General features: G+C 35.6%; 3 protein-coding genes across 6 annotated transcripts; 1 reads left to right on the forward strand and 2 right to left on the reverse strand.

Annotated features, from left to right (window-relative positions):
* Positions 1-5,697: 5,697 nt before the first annotated feature.
* On the reverse strand, positions 5,698-6,879 carry prlh2r (prolactin releasing hormone 2 receptor; the record flags this gene model as incomplete). Its single annotated transcript, XM_079386088.1, has 1 exon — positions 5,698-6,879. One exon carries the CDS (start codon positions 6,877-6,879, stop codon positions 5,698-5,700), a length of 1,182 nt encoding a protein of 393 aa, XP_079242214.1.
* Positions 6,880-9,312: 2,433 nt separating this feature from the next.
* On the reverse strand, positions 9,313-12,943 carry LOC306850750 (coiled-coil domain-containing protein 32-like). The gene is made up of 4 exons (XM_079386592.1): positions 12,807-12,943; positions 12,299-12,522; positions 12,064-12,217; positions 9,313-10,979 (listed from the first exon to the last, which is right to left on the reverse strand). The coding sequence occupies exons 2-4, from the start codon at positions 12,513-12,515 to the stop codon at positions 10,814-10,816; spliced, it is 537 nt and encodes a 178-aa protein (XP_079242718.1). The 5' UTR covers positions 12,516-12,522; positions 12,807-12,943; the 3' UTR covers positions 9,313-10,813.
* Positions 12,944-12,998: 55 nt separating this feature from the next.
* On the forward strand, positions 12,999-16,637 carry LOC306850751 (protein-L-isoaspartate(D-aspartate) O-methyltransferase-like). 4 transcript variants are annotated; one of them, XM_079386595.1, is made up of 10 exons: positions 12,999-13,083; positions 13,329-13,408; positions 13,786-13,920; positions 14,044-14,148; positions 14,259-14,290; positions 14,367-14,471; positions 15,243-15,363; positions 15,490-15,575; positions 15,653-15,822; positions 15,923-16,637. In XM_079386595.1, exons 3-10 carry the CDS (start codon positions 13,803-13,805, stop codon positions 15,933-15,935), a joined length of 750 nt encoding a protein of 249 aa, XP_079242721.1. In that variant the 5' UTR covers positions 12,999-13,083; positions 13,329-13,408; positions 13,786-13,802; the 3' UTR covers positions 15,936-16,637. The 4 variants fall into 4 exon arrangements, with proteins under 4 accessions (XP_079242721.1, XP_079242719.1, XP_079242722.1 ...); XM_079386593.1 differs by having other exon boundaries at positions 15,959-16,634; XM_079386596.1 differs by lacking the exon at positions 13,329-13,408 and having other exon boundaries at positions 13,028-13,083.
* Positions 16,638-17,732: the final 1,095 nt, after the last annotated feature.

Here is a 17,732-nt window from a genome sequence, read left to right on the forward strand (position 1 = left end):
ATGAATATACTTCAAGTCCATGTTTCAGCAGATTAGAGAAAGAATATAAAATGATTTGGAGTTCAGCTCCTTATGCAGTTTAGAATAAAATAGTGCAGACATCTATATAATCACTATGTTGACACTAGCAATCTAGCATGGCCTATGCTGCAAAAGACCCAGTATTAGTATGTGTAGTACAAGATCTAGATACTTGGGGGTGAAGAGAGAGAGCACTTTAGATGGATCATAATTGATGCCCTTTACTGGTGAGCATCTTTTTTGAGAGGCTTGTTCTTCACTTTGTCAGATGCCAATTTACTTTTCATCTTTTAAAATAGCCAGGCTCTACAAAAAGCCCACAAGGACCTCCTCTGTTTTCTTGTAATTAGCTTTGAATCAATTTTTCCCTGCACTCAATATTCAGCCCACACTCCCTTTGAATATTCATCCATAAACGTGCCATTCTGATGACAAGTTCGGTTCTCATTTCTTCTGAAGCTTACCTGATATACACAGGAGATTTTAGATGGATGATTACTTACCCTCATAGCTTTTCAAACCTATATGGTTTTCTTGCTTTTATTGAAACACTGAAGGAGATGTTTAGGTGGATGTTCACGGCTGCTCTTCTCTAAGTGAATGGTGACCAACTGTTAGGTTCCAAAAACAGGCAGGCAGATAGATAGACAGACAGACGATAGATGACACACAGACAATCCTAGACAGACAGACAAGATGATGGTAGATTCAGACAGACAGACATTCTATGGTAGACAGACAGACAGATGATGTAGACGCAGATATTTAGACTGAGACAGACGATACACAACGACACAGACAATAGTAGACAGACGACGATGACACCGAAGATGGTAGATAGATAGATAGATAGATAGATAGATAGATAGATAGATAGATAGATAGATAGATAGATAGATAGATAGATAGATAGATAGATAGATTATTTATGAAATGTAGTGCAGTAAAGTTTTTCCAAAGAAAAACACTACACAGATGCTTTTTAAAATTTACTTGATAAAATACTTCACTACAGTCCACCTCTAGATAAATAGATAGTGTTTTCTATGGAATATCAAAGGTCACTGGGTTTGAAACAACATGCAGATGAGTAACTATCCATTTTAAGGCAACTTTCACAAGTGAAAGAACACTGTGTTACTTGCTAGTTGGACAGCATGGCTAGAAACTCTGGACAAACAGTCACTGAAAAGGACAAAGAGTCTGAATCATCCTTTATCATATCTGAGAAATCTATTTCTTACCTTAAAACAAGAGACATTATTTATCAAATCCCAGAGTTTATTTTTCTGAGGTAAATATTTAATAGCTTTGTGCCTATGAGTGATATCTTTGACTGTGCCTCTGTTTTTGCAAACCTGCATGTCAAACTAATGCTGTGTGCTGCCCTTTTTTATTATTTATTTTATTTTGTCGTCGCACTTTGGGATAGAATTATTCAGTGTGCTGAGACTGAACCATGTCAGAACATTTACCAGTGTAGACTTTTATGTAACGTTGAGTGTTTTACATTGCATTTTTGAATATGTAAATGTCCAAAGATTTGCTTGATGTTTAATGGCACAGTTGTGGGATTCAGAGTTGTTTAAGACATGCAGATATTGAGAAACACCTGGCTGATGGTGATTTAATTCCCTCTTAATTACTGTCTGATTTGGCAAAGCTGAAGTATGTACTTGGCAGAAGGGCTTTGAAATGATCTCTCATCTTGTTAATGTGTGGCATTTATTATCCCTTATACTCCTGTAGTTTGCTTGACCAGATACATAATTTCATGTGTCTAGGATTCTGAATTATAGGCACTCCGAAAGTTTGAGAAAAGTCTAAAAGTGCGTAATTGCACCATTTAGACTTGAACAGATAAAGTGAATGTGTAATTTAGATTTCAAATGTCAAGCACAAATGGTGCAGAGATTGTTCAAATCCACTTTTCTTTATCTGACAGAGAATCCACTAGAAAATAAAGGGTTGTTACAATAACACTCCAGATTTACCTCTAGTACTGTAAACACGAATGAAACTATGCACATTACTTTCAATATACTGCTGATTTTAGTACAAAATTAATAAATGTATGTCTGAGGGCAGAGTTAAATAGTCTACTGAAAGGAAAACTAAAAATAAAGCTCTAAAAGGTCTTCAGATTTTAGAAAATCCATCAGTGGTCTAACACTTATGCTTCATCTGTTTTCTGATGCATAACAATATGAAAGCAGCCAAGTGAATAAAACAAAAATAAAAATAAAAAAATGAACAGAAGGTGCAGCAGATGAAAGCACTTTCATAATACAGTAATAGAGAGTCCATGGCCTTTTATGCAGCCTGACAGTGTTTTGTGGTCTTTCTTTGAAGATGGTGAGCAATAATGTCTAAATACTGTGCGGTGTACAAAGCACAAACCACACTCGTATTCACTAGACCCCTGCAATTCCATGCTTAATAAATCTAAGGTGGATTACAGTATTATATGTATTTGCTAGATTTTGTTTAAAGTATAACAAGTTTAATTGAATTAATTAGAAATTACTCTAATCTAGATGGATATATGGTTTATGTGAGGTCATGAAGTGTGGTGTATCATTTGTGTTTTTGAATTGAACTGCCTGTAATGTTGTTACAGTAATGTGCACAATGATCACTTTAAATGCAGGACGTTTATTGGTTAATTTGCATTTGGCTCATTTACCATCTGCTGAACCAAAGCATATGACCATCCATATGCATAAAAATGTATTGCATAGATTTATTTACTTAATTTCAATGAATTTTATGAAGACATTTTCTATTTTAAAAATCTATATAAATATGTTTCATATATTTAATGCAATATCACACAAGCAAGTGTGCAGCCTAATGATATTCTGGGAAAAGTATAATTGCCAGTTTTATGTAGCCATTTTATATTGCAGTTCAATAAACAAAAATGTAATTTTGAGCAAGCTTATATATATATTTTTTTGCAATATTAGGCAATATTGCCAAGTATATTGTCAGTTGTTTTCTTTGCCAAAGCATGTAGTTCCAAAAAAGACACCACAGAGCCTTCCATGCAACACAGTGGTGTTTAGTTTTTGAAATGCAGCATCAGTGTATTTAAATGAAATTGAATACATGACTCAAAGATCTGTAAAAATGAAACTATTAAATGGACGAGTCAGTGACTCATAAAGTCACGTGTCACAATGAATTCATATAACCTACAGAAATAATCATTGAAAAATCCCTCACTACTAATACACAGACTGACAACGGTAACATTTTACAATAAGGTTAATGGGTTAACTAGTTAACATGAACTAAGAATGAACATACAGCATTTGTTAATATTAATTTCAGCATTTACTAAAGCATTCAAATCTAAAAATGTTTGTTAACATTAATGCACTGTGAACAAACAATGAACAACTAGTTAATTTTTATTAACTAACATTAATAAATATTATAATAAATGCATTGCTCATTGTTCGTTCATGTTAATTATTACATTATCTAATGTTAACAAATGACACCTTATTGTAAAGTGTTACCCCGACAACTTGCCTTTCATCATTCTAATATTTTATATAAAATATTTTGGCAAGACTTTTCAAAAACATCCCATTAGTTAACGTTAATTAATGCATTAACTAACATTAATTTACAATGAACAATACATTTAATATTCTTCGTTATTGTTAATACATTGTAAGTTCATGATAGTTTAGGTCCATTAAATAATATTAGCAAATACAACTTTTGATTTTAATAATGTATTAATAAATGTTGAAAAAACCATTAACTAAGATTAATGAATGCTTTATAATGTTAACAAATGGAGCCTTACTGAAAAAAATGTAACCAGTGGTTTATATTTAATGTTTAAACAGTGTACTCAAAGAATATACTTCGATTTCAGGCTGGAATGCTATACCTTTATTGTGATGAATTTATTATGTGATGTATTACATTGTATTGTATTTTTTGTTTTAAGTAAACCTCTAATGGACACTTGAGTGCAGTACTTAACATCAAGCAGATGGACATACATAATTAATAATACATTACCTTACAATGCTACTAAATGAATGCATTAACACAATGAGTGAACAGTAGCTTTTTCTTTTTTCATTTATACCACCTTTGTGTATTCAGAGCTAGAATAAATCCTTGCACAATCATTTTAGATGCAACATAATTTTGACAAACAGTACGAAAAGAAGGTAACACTTTATTTTAACGACCAATTCTCACTATTAACTAGATGCTTATTAGCATGCATATTACTAGCATATTGCCTGTTTTTAGTACTTATAAAGAAAATATTAATGCCTTATTCTGCATGACCATATTTTTAGATCCCTTAATACCCCGTACCTAAACTTTACAACTAAATTACTAACTATTAATAAGCAGCAAATTAGGAGTTTGAGGCAAAAGCCATAGTTAATAGTGGTGAGAATTGGAACTTAAAATAAAGTTTGACTGAAAATAATTTAACATTTTTAAACATGCTTTATTTTCACAGAAATCAACATTAAACCATGTTGACAAAACTTAGGAAATTCAAGCTGATTAATCAAACCTTTCTCAAAAAACGCTCAAACGAATTTGACAAAGAGCTTGTCGACATATTCAGACTAAACTTGGTACATATCAACACAAGCATGACAAGAGGGGTACATGAGTAGTTTTGACACAGCACCACCTACAAGGTCAAGACATGTGAAAAAAATGTACCTTTTTGCTAATAACATCTGAACAATTTGACCAGAAATACTTGATACAGATGTTTAACATTTTCCTCAGGAATCAATGAAGTAAATACAACTTTAAAGCGTTAGTTCACCCAAAAATGAAAGAAATTCTGTCATTAATTACTCACCCTCATGTCGTTCCAAACCCGTAAATCCTTCGTTCATCTTCAGAACACAAACTGAGATATTTTTGATCAAATCTGAGCGCTCTCTGACCCTCCGTAGACAGCAATGGAACTGCAATGTTCCCTGGTCCAGAAACGTAGCACGAACATCTGTAAAATTGTCCGTGTGACATCAGGAGTTCAACCGTAATTTTACGAAGCTACGAGAATACTTTTTCTGCGCAAACCCGAGTTACCGTCTTCCGACATTTTGGAGAGTATACCCAGAACGTAATCAACGTAATCAGTGTTGTTTAAGTGCACATGCTGAACGTAAACTATGTTGATTACGTTCTGGGGTATTCTCCAAAATGATGGAAGATGGTGTTTCGCATGCGTTTGTCCAATCAGCATACACTCGTCACTGATAGTTCCTATAGAACTGTTGTAGACCCTACTCTGAAGTAGGAGCTAATTTAGTTCCTCCAAACAGAGCTCCTAGAACTAAAACCGTTCCTAGTTCCTGCGGTGCGAACACGCCAAAAAGTGGGAAGTTCCACAATTATTTCAGGTACTATGAAAAGGTTCCAGCGGTGCGAAAGGCCCTTCTGTCCTTGCTACGTTTCTGGACCTGGGAACATTTCAGTTGCATTGCTGTCTATGGAGGGTCAGAGAGCTCTCAGATATTATCAAAAATATCTTAATTTGTGTTCCGAAGATGAACAAAGGTCTTACGGGTTTGGACCAACATGAGGGTGAGTAATTAATGACAGAATTTTCATTTTAGGGTGAACTAACCTTTTAACAACAGAGTCATTGGTTTAACTAATCAGTTTTGATCATGATACAGTATTTATCTGTTCAGTTCTAGAACCTAAAGAAACAACATCTGTGTGTTGGAGAGAAGATTCTTGCGAAATCTTGCTAATGACCATGGGAATGTCAGCTAGAGTACTAGAAGTATTCAAACGAAGTATTCGGCTGGAGGTTGTGAGGCTGCTCTGAGTATGATGAGGTTTTCTTCTTTGAAATATGTTCTGGCATAGATATGACAGAAACTTGTTGTGCAGAGAAGCATAAATGAAGGGGTTGTAGCAAGCCGAGCTCATGGCTAACAAGTGACACGACACCTGGATCACATTGACGTGATTCTTGCTCAGGATGGCGAAGTCGGTGTCCAGGTCGCGTATGAGGTTAACCACCTGCAAAGGAAGCCAGGAGAATGCGAATGACAGAACAGACACCAGTAGGAGTCGAAACGTCTTGCGCCTCTTGCGCCCCCACTTTTCCTGGTTGGAAGGTGTAGCGGCTATGAGCCGAGGCGTAGCTCGGTGTTGCAGGTGGCAGGAGATTGCACAGTAGGATATGGAAACTGCTGCTAGAGGAACAAAATAAGAAAGAAGCAGGAAGAAACATGAATATATTAGACGACTCAGCTCCTGCCCCTGCCAGAACTCCTCACAAACCACCATTTCATGACCTGTTGCACTCAGATCCAGGTAGACCGTGTGCAGAGCCGTTGGGGTGGACATTGCTAACGCACAGAGCCATATGCTGACCACCAACCACACGCAGAAGGATCGGCCTGCACGACGGCGAATCGGATATGCGACCACCACGTATCGGTCCACCGCAATGGCAGTTAATGAAAGAACTGCCGCAAATACAGTCGCGGTCTGCATCAGGGTAACAAAATGACACATGAACTGGCCAAAAACCCAACCGCGCTCATCAAAGGCGTAAAACGCAGTCAGAGGAACGCAGAACAGGCACATAACCAGGTCAACCAGGGCCAAGTTACCGATGAGGAAGTTTGTAGTGCTGTGAAGTTTCTTGTTCAGGCCGATGAGGATGAGGAGGAGAAGATTTCCAGAGCAGGCTACCAGGACGAGCATGGCATACAAAGGAATGAAGAGTGGCTTCAGGTCCATCAGGAGCTGCAGTCCACTGAACGATGAGGCAGATGCATTTAAAGTCATGTTTGTCCACGATTCGTTATGAAGATAGTCCATGTCCACCATGGTATGATGACAAAAAATTGACACCTGTTTGAAAATAGTGACATGTAAATAGAAGACATTGTAAATGTACTGTAAATAGAAACTGAATGTATATTTTACTGTTTAAAACTTGGTGTAAGATTTTTTTAGAAAGTTTTATTCAGCAAGGATGCATTGAATTGATCAAAAGTGACACTTAAAGACATGCTTAATGTTACAAAAGATTTCAAATAAACGCTGATTTAATAATGACTGAATAATAAATGCTGCATTCCTTTCATCAAAGAATCCTGAAGAAATATATCACAACATCAATAAGTTATCAACATTGATAATAATAACAAATGTTTTATTCACCAGATCAGCATATTAGAATGATTTCTGAAGGATCATGTGACACTGAAGATTTTTTTTTTAAATATATTAAAATAGAAAACAGTTATTTTAACTTATAGTAATATTTCACAGTGTTAATGTTTTTACTGTATTTTTGAGAAAATCCAGTCAGAGCCCAACAGACTTAATTATGAATATTAATAATTTTGTATATTACTTGCATACTCATAAATGTGTATACTGGTAATAGGAATAAAAAAGAAATGTAACTATTTTGTGTTCAAAAAGAATTGATTTCAATGGTTTCAATGTGTTGGCAGCTAATAATACACTACACAAAACACTAACCATGTTAATCCTTGTGTATGAAAACTTTTATGTAATGTAGATTGGGTCTACAGTAAATACATATTTTCTTTAACCCTCCGTAGTTTTGTCAGAACAGACCTGCAACCGATTTTTGGGTCACAACCAGCCGATTACGATCCACTGCTTTAGCAAAAGTAAATCACAATAAATGCACTGTATTGCTGGAACATTTTGCCCTGAAACAAATTCAGTAAATCCTTGGATCTAAATGCCCTCTGTGATATCAGCACAGATCACTACACTAAGCCGGCCCGGATTGGATGTCCACTTGGATTATTTGTGTGTGATTTAAAGTAGAGAGGTCATGTACTCTATGCCTGTAGAATAGAAAGGCCAATCCTAATCTACAATATAAAGGAAAGATTTGTGGCCAAGTAATCTACACCTTCCATATAAACTGATTAAATAAACAGACTACAGTGTGCATACCAGAAAACATAGCAAATGTGTGATGTACAAATAACATCTTGAAATTATTCCATGTCAGCACTGTGCGTTATTATTTTTGACTTCAGTATGATTATTGCAAGATTACACTCAATAGCAAATTGCGATAGCAATCACTTAAGTCTTTCTTCGCTAAATGAAAGCTACAGTGCATTAGGTGTACCGAGGATCCACTTTTTCTCTGAGATAAAATTCCATGAACAACCACTTGTATGTATTTGTGGACAACAAGTCTCTTTGAAATTGGTTAAGACTGAACTACTTCAGAAGACATTGTGTCTTCTATCTCTTAGAGGACCCTGACAATATGTTAGCTACTCAGACTTACATGTTTTCACTGTAAAGGATGAATGGAAGAAGAAGAAAAAAATAATCTGCTGCTGAAACAGTGTATTTATTTTGAGCAAATTTAATAAATGAAATGCATGGAAAGCCATTAACGTAAGTTATGTCAGTTTCAGTTGTGATAACATGCCCCATACTGAAAATGTTAATATTAAGGCATATAATCTATGGACAGGTCTAATGAAACATCTGAATAAACAACCACAAAGGACAAAAAGAGAAATGGCCTGTGTTGATTAGTTCACCAAAGGCATTCATATTACCATTCTAAGTGGATCTCCATTATTAATGAACAATTATGGCCACCCTGAACATGCAGGGAACATTGTGAGACCGAAAGTCTTAAATAGACTACAGTATGATCTGTTCTGAACATATTGCTGCTGCTTCCCAGCAGACTGTATGAACAGCAGCACAGCTCAAATCTAAATGAAGAAGACAGCCGTTACATTACTCAGATCCTTCTCTCCTCAGCACTAGAGAGGTCATTTAACAGTCCCCACAAACCTAAAAGACAGATTCAATCCAATACTGTAATGAGAGCTAAACCTGACTTACTTTCCTCTGATGATAAATGAGGAGTTTAGAGGACGAAAAACTCTTTTCGATGTATGAAATTATGATTGAATACCAATTATTAAATATAATATCCGAGTTAAATATTTTTACAATAAAGATACGTCTGTAAGTCTGTATATGTTTACATTTAGAGACACCTATTGATTCTACTAGGTTAATTAATTGTCTACATCTTAAAAATTCCTTGTATCATTTAATATCGCTCTGTGCAATTCAATTAGCGTGCCAATTTAAACATTTTTCAACACAGCATTGTTTCAGTTTAAGCTAAAACATTTTGCCCACCTTTATCCTTTTGATCACTTCTTCAGTGGATGCTGCATGATCCAAGAACACTTAGTTTAAGGATACAGGTAAGACTCCTTCACAGACCGAGTAAAACACTACGTTGCCTTTATTAAATACAACCCATGTACATTTCCTCCTCAAAACGATCCCATTGAGCGCGAAGATCGCCGCCAGACACGCGCACAGATGACTGGAGAGTTCCCTCGACACATCAATGTGAGGAATCTTCAGTAACGACCAGCCTTCTTATATAATGCTAGGAAAACTATTGCATTGCTCCAACATGATTTCACAGACCTTCCCATCGGCTAAATGAATAAATGTAATAAAATAAATAAAACTAATTGCATTAAATAAAATAAGAACAAAAAATATATAATTTAAGGCATTTATTCAATAAAGTACAATTTAAAATAAAATGAAAACTTGCAAATGCACAATACTTGGTCGTCAAATGCTAATGTCCAACATGCTTTTTAATTAGGCATAGTTTCGTATTATTTAAATATTCTTTGCATTAGTAAAGTAAGAATACATAAATTAATGAGTCACCTAAACTAGACGTTAACCTGTTTTTCTCTTGGTTCAATAATGTATCACGGGCTGTAAGGCAGCATAAACTACTGAGCTTGATCAATATATTGTACACACAACAACTTGTGTTAAGGAGAAACTGGAAGCATAAAACAAATTTGAATAATAAAATGTCAAAGTAAATAAAGCACTCATGCAATAAAAATTAACAATTTGACATGCATAAGAATAAGATTTGATAAATAATAAAAAAAAAACATTTGACCAACTGTGAAACAAAGCAATGATGCTTGAACAGTATAATGACATGAATGCCCTGGAGTGCTGCCTCATCCATATTCATCAATAGTAACATCTATTGGTAACTGCTGGGCAAAGATATCAGCATGCATCACTACAAAGGTCACACAAGAATCTCATTATGGCTCCTTCATAGTTTTTATTATCCTTTCTGAATATAGTGTACAATTACTAACATGTTTAGAGACAATAGGCATATTACACCGAACATTCTCTATTAATGTTTAGTGGCCATCCAGTCCACTGACCTTCACATTTGAATTCAGGGGACCAATGACAGTTTTTCAGTTCATACAAATATGCATAAAATAATGCATTTATAAATGTAATGTTTGTGTATGTTTGGATTAGTGTATAAACGATACTACAGGAAAGGAGTAAATATAAAAAAAATCAATTTAAATTCAATAGTAAATAAAATTCATTTGAGAACATGTGGAATGTTACATGATAAAACGTTGTTTTCATGCTTGTACTTCTCTCAACAAATCAGATTTCTGCTTTTGCAGAGCATGTTACTTGGCAAATAAAATTTCTCAAAGAAAGATTTTATTTAATTCATACATGCATTTCTTTCATTCCTACAAATATGAGGATACGATAATGAATCTCGAGTTGAAACCAGATTGAGAGACATGCACAAATCAAAGACAACTTAATAGAAATCTGTGAATCGAATGATCGCAATACTCCACAAGAAGACCTCATATACTCTTAATTCCCCTAACACTGCTGGTCAGTTATTGCGGTGATATGGTTATTTCTCTGGGCTCGGGCACTCTTCCTCATCACATGGCTTGTCAGTTTGGGTTGAGTTGGCAGGAGCCTCACTGTTCTGTGTGGGCAAGAGAAGGTACTCCAGCTCTTCTGCGTTGATGGCCACGCTTTCAGGAGACAGCCAGCGCTTGAACTGCTCCAAAGCACTGCAGGATAGACAAGACCGACTAATTACACACAAACCAAAGAGCTGATTAGATTAATTTAACCACAGAAATAAATGCCTTTAAATAATCAGCACATAGAAAATTAATCTTTTGAAATTTACCTAGAGCTCTGAATAATAGCCTAATCAAGGTCATTAATGAAAAAAAAAAATCTCACTATTCTACATAAAATATTGCAACTTCAGAGGACCTCAGGACCATCAACGAGCTGGTAAGGTATCATCACCATTCGCTACTCTCTCCGGGCTGGGCTTCTTATCTGGCTAAGCAGCTGCAAGCATATTTTGCACACTTGCTATGGGTAATGTTGGGTCACAGACGCAATCCAAGAGTAAGTCAACAACAGCGCAATTCAAGCAGAATAAATTAAGTATTTTAGACTGGTCAAGTCAGAGTCCTGACCTTCCCCTGACACCTTATTGTGTAATCTAAAGTAGATCACTCCAGTGAGAAATTGTAGAAAATATATATATGCTGGACCAGTCTGGTGTGGGGAGAATGCTTCTAAAAAGTATAAAAAAGGCAAAGTAAGAGCCAACATCACAAAATTATTCCATTAATGACCCTATTTATTTTATTTTATTTTACATTCATTAATGTTATATATAACACACATATACATATATATATATATATTTATTTTGAAAGACTTCTATGCTTAAGGCTCTATTTATTTGATCAAAAATACAGTAATATTGTGAAATTTTATTTAAAATAAGCGTTTTATATTTGAAAACATTTTCAAATGGAATTTATTTCTGTGCTGGCAAAGCTGAATTTTTCATCATCATTATTCCAGTCTTCAGTGCCACATGATCTTTTAGAAATCATTCTTATATGCCGATTTGCTGCTCAAGAAACATTTCTTGTTATCATCATCAATGTGCTCCTTAATATTTTATGGATACATGTAATCAGGATTCTTTGACAAATAGAAAGTTAAAAGGAACATTTATTAAAAAAAAATACATTTTTATAATACGTGTAGACAATTATCCCATTTGCAGACATAAGTGAGACTGAATAGTTCAAGATCCCTGAGAGCAATAGATCTCATTCTTACCTCTGATCAAAGTTCCCTTCCTGGAACAATTCAGAGGTTTGCGCATCATGAAGGAATCTATCCCAGCATTCCTTTTTAGCCTGAGACAAGGAACAGAGCATTTCCCTTGATGTTACTTCATTCGATTGTCCCTTTATCCTCTTCAATCGATTTTCTGTAGCAACATAACATGCTCTTAGAAACCAAATCAACAGTCGTATTAAATAACATGCTTATCAAATGTAATTTCCTGTACCTAAACTGGCAATGTAAACCTCAGAGTCAGCCATTGGTTCCCAGGGGCAGAAAGAGGCTCTGGGAGAGTTGGTTTGAGGGTTTCCTGGAGAGGAAGGCTCAAATGAGTCTGTAAACTTTCCACCATCCTGTTCCTGAGGCTCTGGCAGACTGGAGCAGATCTCAGACCACAGTTCTCCACTAGATCGGACCGCATGGGTTTCAAAGTCGTCAATCATCACGTTTCTAGTAATTAAAGCATTAATTTTAATGAAGAATCAGTTATAAACAATCTGCAGCGACATGAGTGTTGTAAACACATCAACATTCGTGATTTAAAAATGAAAAGTCAGGTTTGTATAAAGGGATTTTTTTTTTTATTTGAACAGCGATCCATTACTCGTTGTTTACATCAGAAGGTAACGTTATCAAAAGTCTTAATGTTTGTTGACATTACTAGGTCTCAAGCAAAGCCATATAATGGAGCAGTATACAATTATCAGTCATTAAATTAACATAGTAGTGCTTACCTTAAAGTACAATGTTCTCAATACACCTCAGACTAAAAGGATATATTAAAAAGGGGTGGAAATACAAGCATTAGCATGTAAAACTCATCCTTTTGTCTTGCTTTGCCTTCACTGTTGCTGAGACCCACGTAACCGGCAGGGATTACCCACCGAATTTGATTGGCCGTTACACGTGTCCATCAATAATTCCGTGATTGTGATTGGTCGTTGAGATGTGTTTAGAAACGCTACTTCCGTTTACTTCTTCAGCACGTTGGCATCGGGTCGAAATTTACAAGTAAGGTTTTTGTTCCGTCTTGACAGTTATGTACTTGTAATTCATATACACCCATTTAGTCTCTGTTACCATTTTAAAACAGTATTCTCCAAACTTGTGCACGCGACGCTGCATGTTGCTCAGGGATAGTTATGGTTGTGCGTAAAAAAAAACTACGTACAACATTTTTAAAGCCCAGTTTGTTGCGTATATACTAATATTTTGTTATTTCACTGTCTATGTGGTGTTCGGCGTGTGAAATTTAGGTTAGGTCCGATTCTCACGTTTGTTGACCTGAATCAAGGACGCATGTTGGATGCATCAGTGGTTTGACATCCAAAGACAGGTAGATCCAGAGATGTGCATCACAAATTCAGTTACTTTTTTGGTTTTGTTTAGTTTACACAAACTTAAGTGCATGTATTATTATTTATTTTTATTTTTTTTTACAAAAGTTTACCCTTTTGGAAAAAACATTTTAAATTAGTTTAGGTTTGCTGCTTTTAGTTAGTCTCCCAGCTTGTTAAGGCTGCTGCTGAGTTAGCTGGATTTTAGGGGGTTTCAGGGGGTTTCAGGGACTTTGAAGACCAACTTGACAAAGTAAAAGTGGTTTAAGTTGGTTCTTTTTCAGCGGGGTAAGACTCAGGACAGGTGTATGTCAGAGTGAGTTTACAGACTGTCCTAACTTGGTAGTTGTTGTAATCCAAACATCATTTGTTGCAGGCTCAGCTTGTTAGGCAATGCAGACCGTGCTCAGACTAGCAGCAGTAGCGGTCCCTATGGGTTTGCTGCTCTCCAGAACCATGGCATGGATCTCTAGTGGCAAAACACATATAGAACTCATCACCCGCTTAAGAGGTTAGTAGATAGATAGTGATATAAAAACAATACTTAGATGTTATTGTACAACTCAGTACGCAAATGTCATTTAATGGACATAGATTCAGTAGTAAAGAGTTTAATGTTGTCATTCTGTGACAGATCATGGAGTTATCCGCAGTGACAGAGTTTTTAATGCCATGCTTGCCACTGATAGAGGGATTTATTCCAGGGACCACCCTTATGCTGACTCTCCCCAGTCCATAGGTGAATTTCATACTTCAGCAGGCATATTGGTTTGAAAATATGAAGAAAACTGGAAAAAAAAGCATAGCTATTTTTCACTCACATTGTGTATGTGTGTTTTTTCTACAAAGGATACAAGGCTACAATCAGTGCCCCTCATATGGTAGGTCAGACAAACTCCTCTGAAATAGGTGTGACTGTTATATTTAATATACTATAATGAATAATTTGTTGTGTAGCATGCACATGCTCTTGAGATCCTCAGTGACAAGTTAACAGAAGGAGCTTCAGCCTTGGATGTGGGTTCAGGAAGTGGATATCTCAGTGCATGTTTTGCCAGAATGGTGAGTGCTGTGTTTTTTCAGCATTTCATGCATGTTTTTAATATATATATATATTTGTTGTTGTTGTTGTTGTTTAAACATTGTGTTTTTTCACATTTTTGAACTCAATAAGAAATATGCCTCGCACACCCAAGTCATTCATTGATGTGTGGGATGAAAGTACAAGATAAACTAGTGTGTGTGTATATATATATATATATATATATATATATATATATATATATATATATATATATATATATATATATATATGTATATACTTTTTTTTTTTAAATAAACGCTGTTCTTTTTAACTTTCTATTTATCAAAGAATCCGGAAAAAATTATCGCAAGTCCTAAAAAATATTAAGTAGCACGACTGTTTCCAGCATTGATAATAAATCAGCATATTAGAATGATTTCTGTGGGATCATGTGACACTGAAGCCTGTAGTAATGATGCTGAAAATTCAGCTTTGCTTCACATGAATAAATTATATTTTAAAGTATAGTAAAATAGAAAACTGTTATTTTAAATTGCAAAAATATTTCACAAAATTAGTTTTTATTCTGTATTTTTGATCAAATAAACGCAGCCTTGATGAGCATAATAACCTTACTGAACGATAATTCAAATTTTACAAAATAAACAAGACCACAAATCTATATAACAAAATTACATACAGTAAAATCTAAACATCATCTTTATTTGGATTCTTAAATTATTTTACATAATTATTTAATTGGATGCACTGATTCCTGTTGAATATATTTTGCTATGTTTATTCTGCAGGTAGGGCCCTCTGGAAAAGTAGTGGGAATTGACCACATAGATGAGCTGGTGCAAGCCGCTGTGAAAAATGTCCAGGCAGATGATCCAGAATTACTTGCCTCTGGACGAATTAAATTAGTGGGTGAGTGATTAAAATAATTTGTTAAATAATTATTGTTTTTTTTTCTTGTACAATGAAGCACAAACATTCTCATCGGACCTGTTTATGACAACTTGTTATTGTGAAATGTTTTTTTTCCCCTTGCAGTGGGTGATGGACGGTTGGGCTATCCTGATGAAGCCCCCTATGATGCCATTCACGTTGGAGCAGCAGCTCCTACACTCCCTAAAGCTGTATGCACATAATGAATTAGACTTAATTGTTGCTCACATAGCCTGCAGTAGTCTTATTTAAACATATGCATCAACAGCTCCTGGAACAGTTGAAACCAGGTGGGAGACTTGTTTTGCCTGTGGGCCCAGAGGGTGGAAGCCAAGTTCTGGAGCAGTATGACCGTCAGAGCGATGGCACTTTCCTCAGGAAAGGGCTGATGGGTGTGGTTTACGTCCCACTGACAGACAAACACCGCCAGTGGCCAGGGTATGCATCCAGTCCTTGTGAGATAAAGCAGAATAGAGTGATTTCTATTGCACTGGAGCTCATCACAACTGTGTGGCTGTTGATTTGTTTCTCTTCCCAGTGATGAGCTCTGATTGCAGTATGGTTGCCCCTGCAGGAGATGGCGCTGGTGCTGTGGTTCAGAAAGCCCTTAGGGCTGAGGGAAAGCCTCCCATCCTATCTCCACCTGCTGCCTAGCAACACACATGGCTCCATCATTCAGATTCTTGACTTAAAACTGAAGTTCAAATGCAGCGACTGCTAGAGGACTGAAACGAATGCTGTCATTTCTGAGGAGGTGTCTCTTCACATGCTTAAACTGTGAGCAAGAACTTCCATATGTAAGGCTTATGAGCTCAGTAGCTTCATAAGTGGCCATGTGTTCAGTTTTAACATACTATACAGCAAAAAGCAATCGAAATAGAGTACAGTTATATGTGGAAATATAACTGCTACCGTGCTACCTTTTGATGAATCATTTTGATGTCTCACTACTAAGTTATATGCCAAGGCTTGAATAAATGGGTAACAAAAATTATTTTAGCTAATGAAATTAAAAAATGAGTAACGTATTCTCTTTCTTTTGTAGTCTGTGCATGGAGTCAGAATTTGAGTTGAAGTGTTGCTGTTGTCTAATCGACTGTGTAATTTGATTTGTTTAATTTTAATTAATGTGAAAAAATGTATATTAATCTACACATTAAATGTAGAAATTTAATTGTGTACACAATTAAATGTAAACAGTATAAGTCTTTGTGTTTTTTTTTAATCAAATTAATAAAGCTCAGTATACTATGATGTGTGATTTCTGAACTACCTTAAACTACATTTTTTATCCTTGCCAAGAATTATGAAATATATATATAAATACATAGAAATTCATTAAAATATGTAGAAAAAAAAGAAAATCTTGTGAAGAGGTATGCCAGTGTCATTAGGAAGAAATATTTGTGACAAAACAAGGTAAAAATGTATTCTTCTTGTGAAAAGATAACATGTGAAAAGTTTATTTGCAAAAAAAAAAAAAAGATTTTCAAAAATCATGTTTTTATTTTGTTAATTAGCTGATTTTTTTAGTCATTTTTTAACCTAATCAAAATAACCCAACTGCAGTTTGAGGTTAATTGGAATGCACAATGAAAAAACTTGATTTTTGAAAATTGTTAAAAACAAGAGTTATCTGTTTTTGCAAATGAACACTTCATGTGTTCAACAATAGCTATTATTGTTGTGTTCCAACTTCAGCAAATCTGCACATGAAAATAACTCAAAAATTGATCAAGTTACAAAAAATGGAAAGAAACCATACAAAAATGGGAAGCAACAAAAAATTATACAAATACTTATGTAATACATTTAATTAGGCCTGCGAAAGTGTGTAGAATAAAAGTAGATACAAAAACTTTACTTTTTTTAATGCTTTTTTGATTAAATGCTGCAAAAACAAGAGGTATTATTCACATGATCAAATGTGAATCTCCTGACTCGTTCTCTCCCCACTGCTCTTCTCCCTCTACACCAACGACTGCACCTCTAAAGACCCCTCTGTCAATCTCCTGAGGTTTGCAGACGACACCACACTGATCGGCCTCATCCAGGATGGTGATGAGTCTGCTTACAGACAGGAGGTTAAGGAGCTGGCTGTCTGGTGCAGTCTCAACAACCTGGAGCTTAACATGCTCAAAACTGTGGAGATGATAGTGGACTTCAGGAGAAACCCCCCTGCTCCCCCCCCCCCCCCCCCCCCACCATCATGAACAGCACTGTGACTGCAGTGGAGGCATTCAGATTCCTGGGCACCACAATTTCTCAGGACCTGAGGTGGGACCATTCACACTGACTCTATTGTGAAAAAGGCCCAGCAGAGGTTGTACTTCCTTCGCCAGCTGAGG

Source organism: Barbus barbus, assembly GCF_936440315.1.
Source record: "Barbus barbus genome assembly, chromosome: 30".
Classification (NCBI taxonomy): Eukaryota; Metazoa; Chordata; class Actinopteri; order Cypriniformes; family Cyprinidae; genus Barbus; species Barbus barbus.

What these genes read in the sequence shown, in the direction of transcription:
- LOC306850751 (XM_079386593.1), top strand. Translation starts at nt 13,803, where the DNA reads ATGCAGACCGTGCTCAGACTAGCAGCAGTAGCGGTCCCTATGGGTTTG. An exon ending in CAATCAGTGCCCCTCATATG is followed by an intron (nt 14,291 to 14,366) that starts GTAGGTCAGACA and finishes TTTGTTGTGTAG; the next exon opens with CATGCACATGCTCTTGAGAT. An exon ending in GTGCATGTTTTGCCAGAATG is followed by an intron (nt 14,472 to 15,242) that starts GTGAGTGCTGTG and finishes TTTATTCTGCAG; the next exon opens with GTAGGGCCCTCTGGAAAAGT.
- LOC306850750 (XM_079386592.1), bottom strand. Translation starts at nt 12,515, where the DNA reads ATGATTGACGACTTTGAAACCCATGCGGTCCGATCTAGTGGAGAACTG. An exon ending in GGTTTACATTGCCAGTTTAG is followed by an intron (nt 12,218 to 12,298) that starts GTACAGGAAATT and finishes ATGTTGCTACAG; the next exon opens with AAAATCGATTGAAGAGGATA. An exon ending in GAAGGGAACTTTGATCAGAG is followed by an intron (nt 10,980 to 12,063) that starts GTAAGAATGAGA and finishes TCTATCCTGCAG; the next exon opens with TGCTTTGGAGCAGTTCAAGC.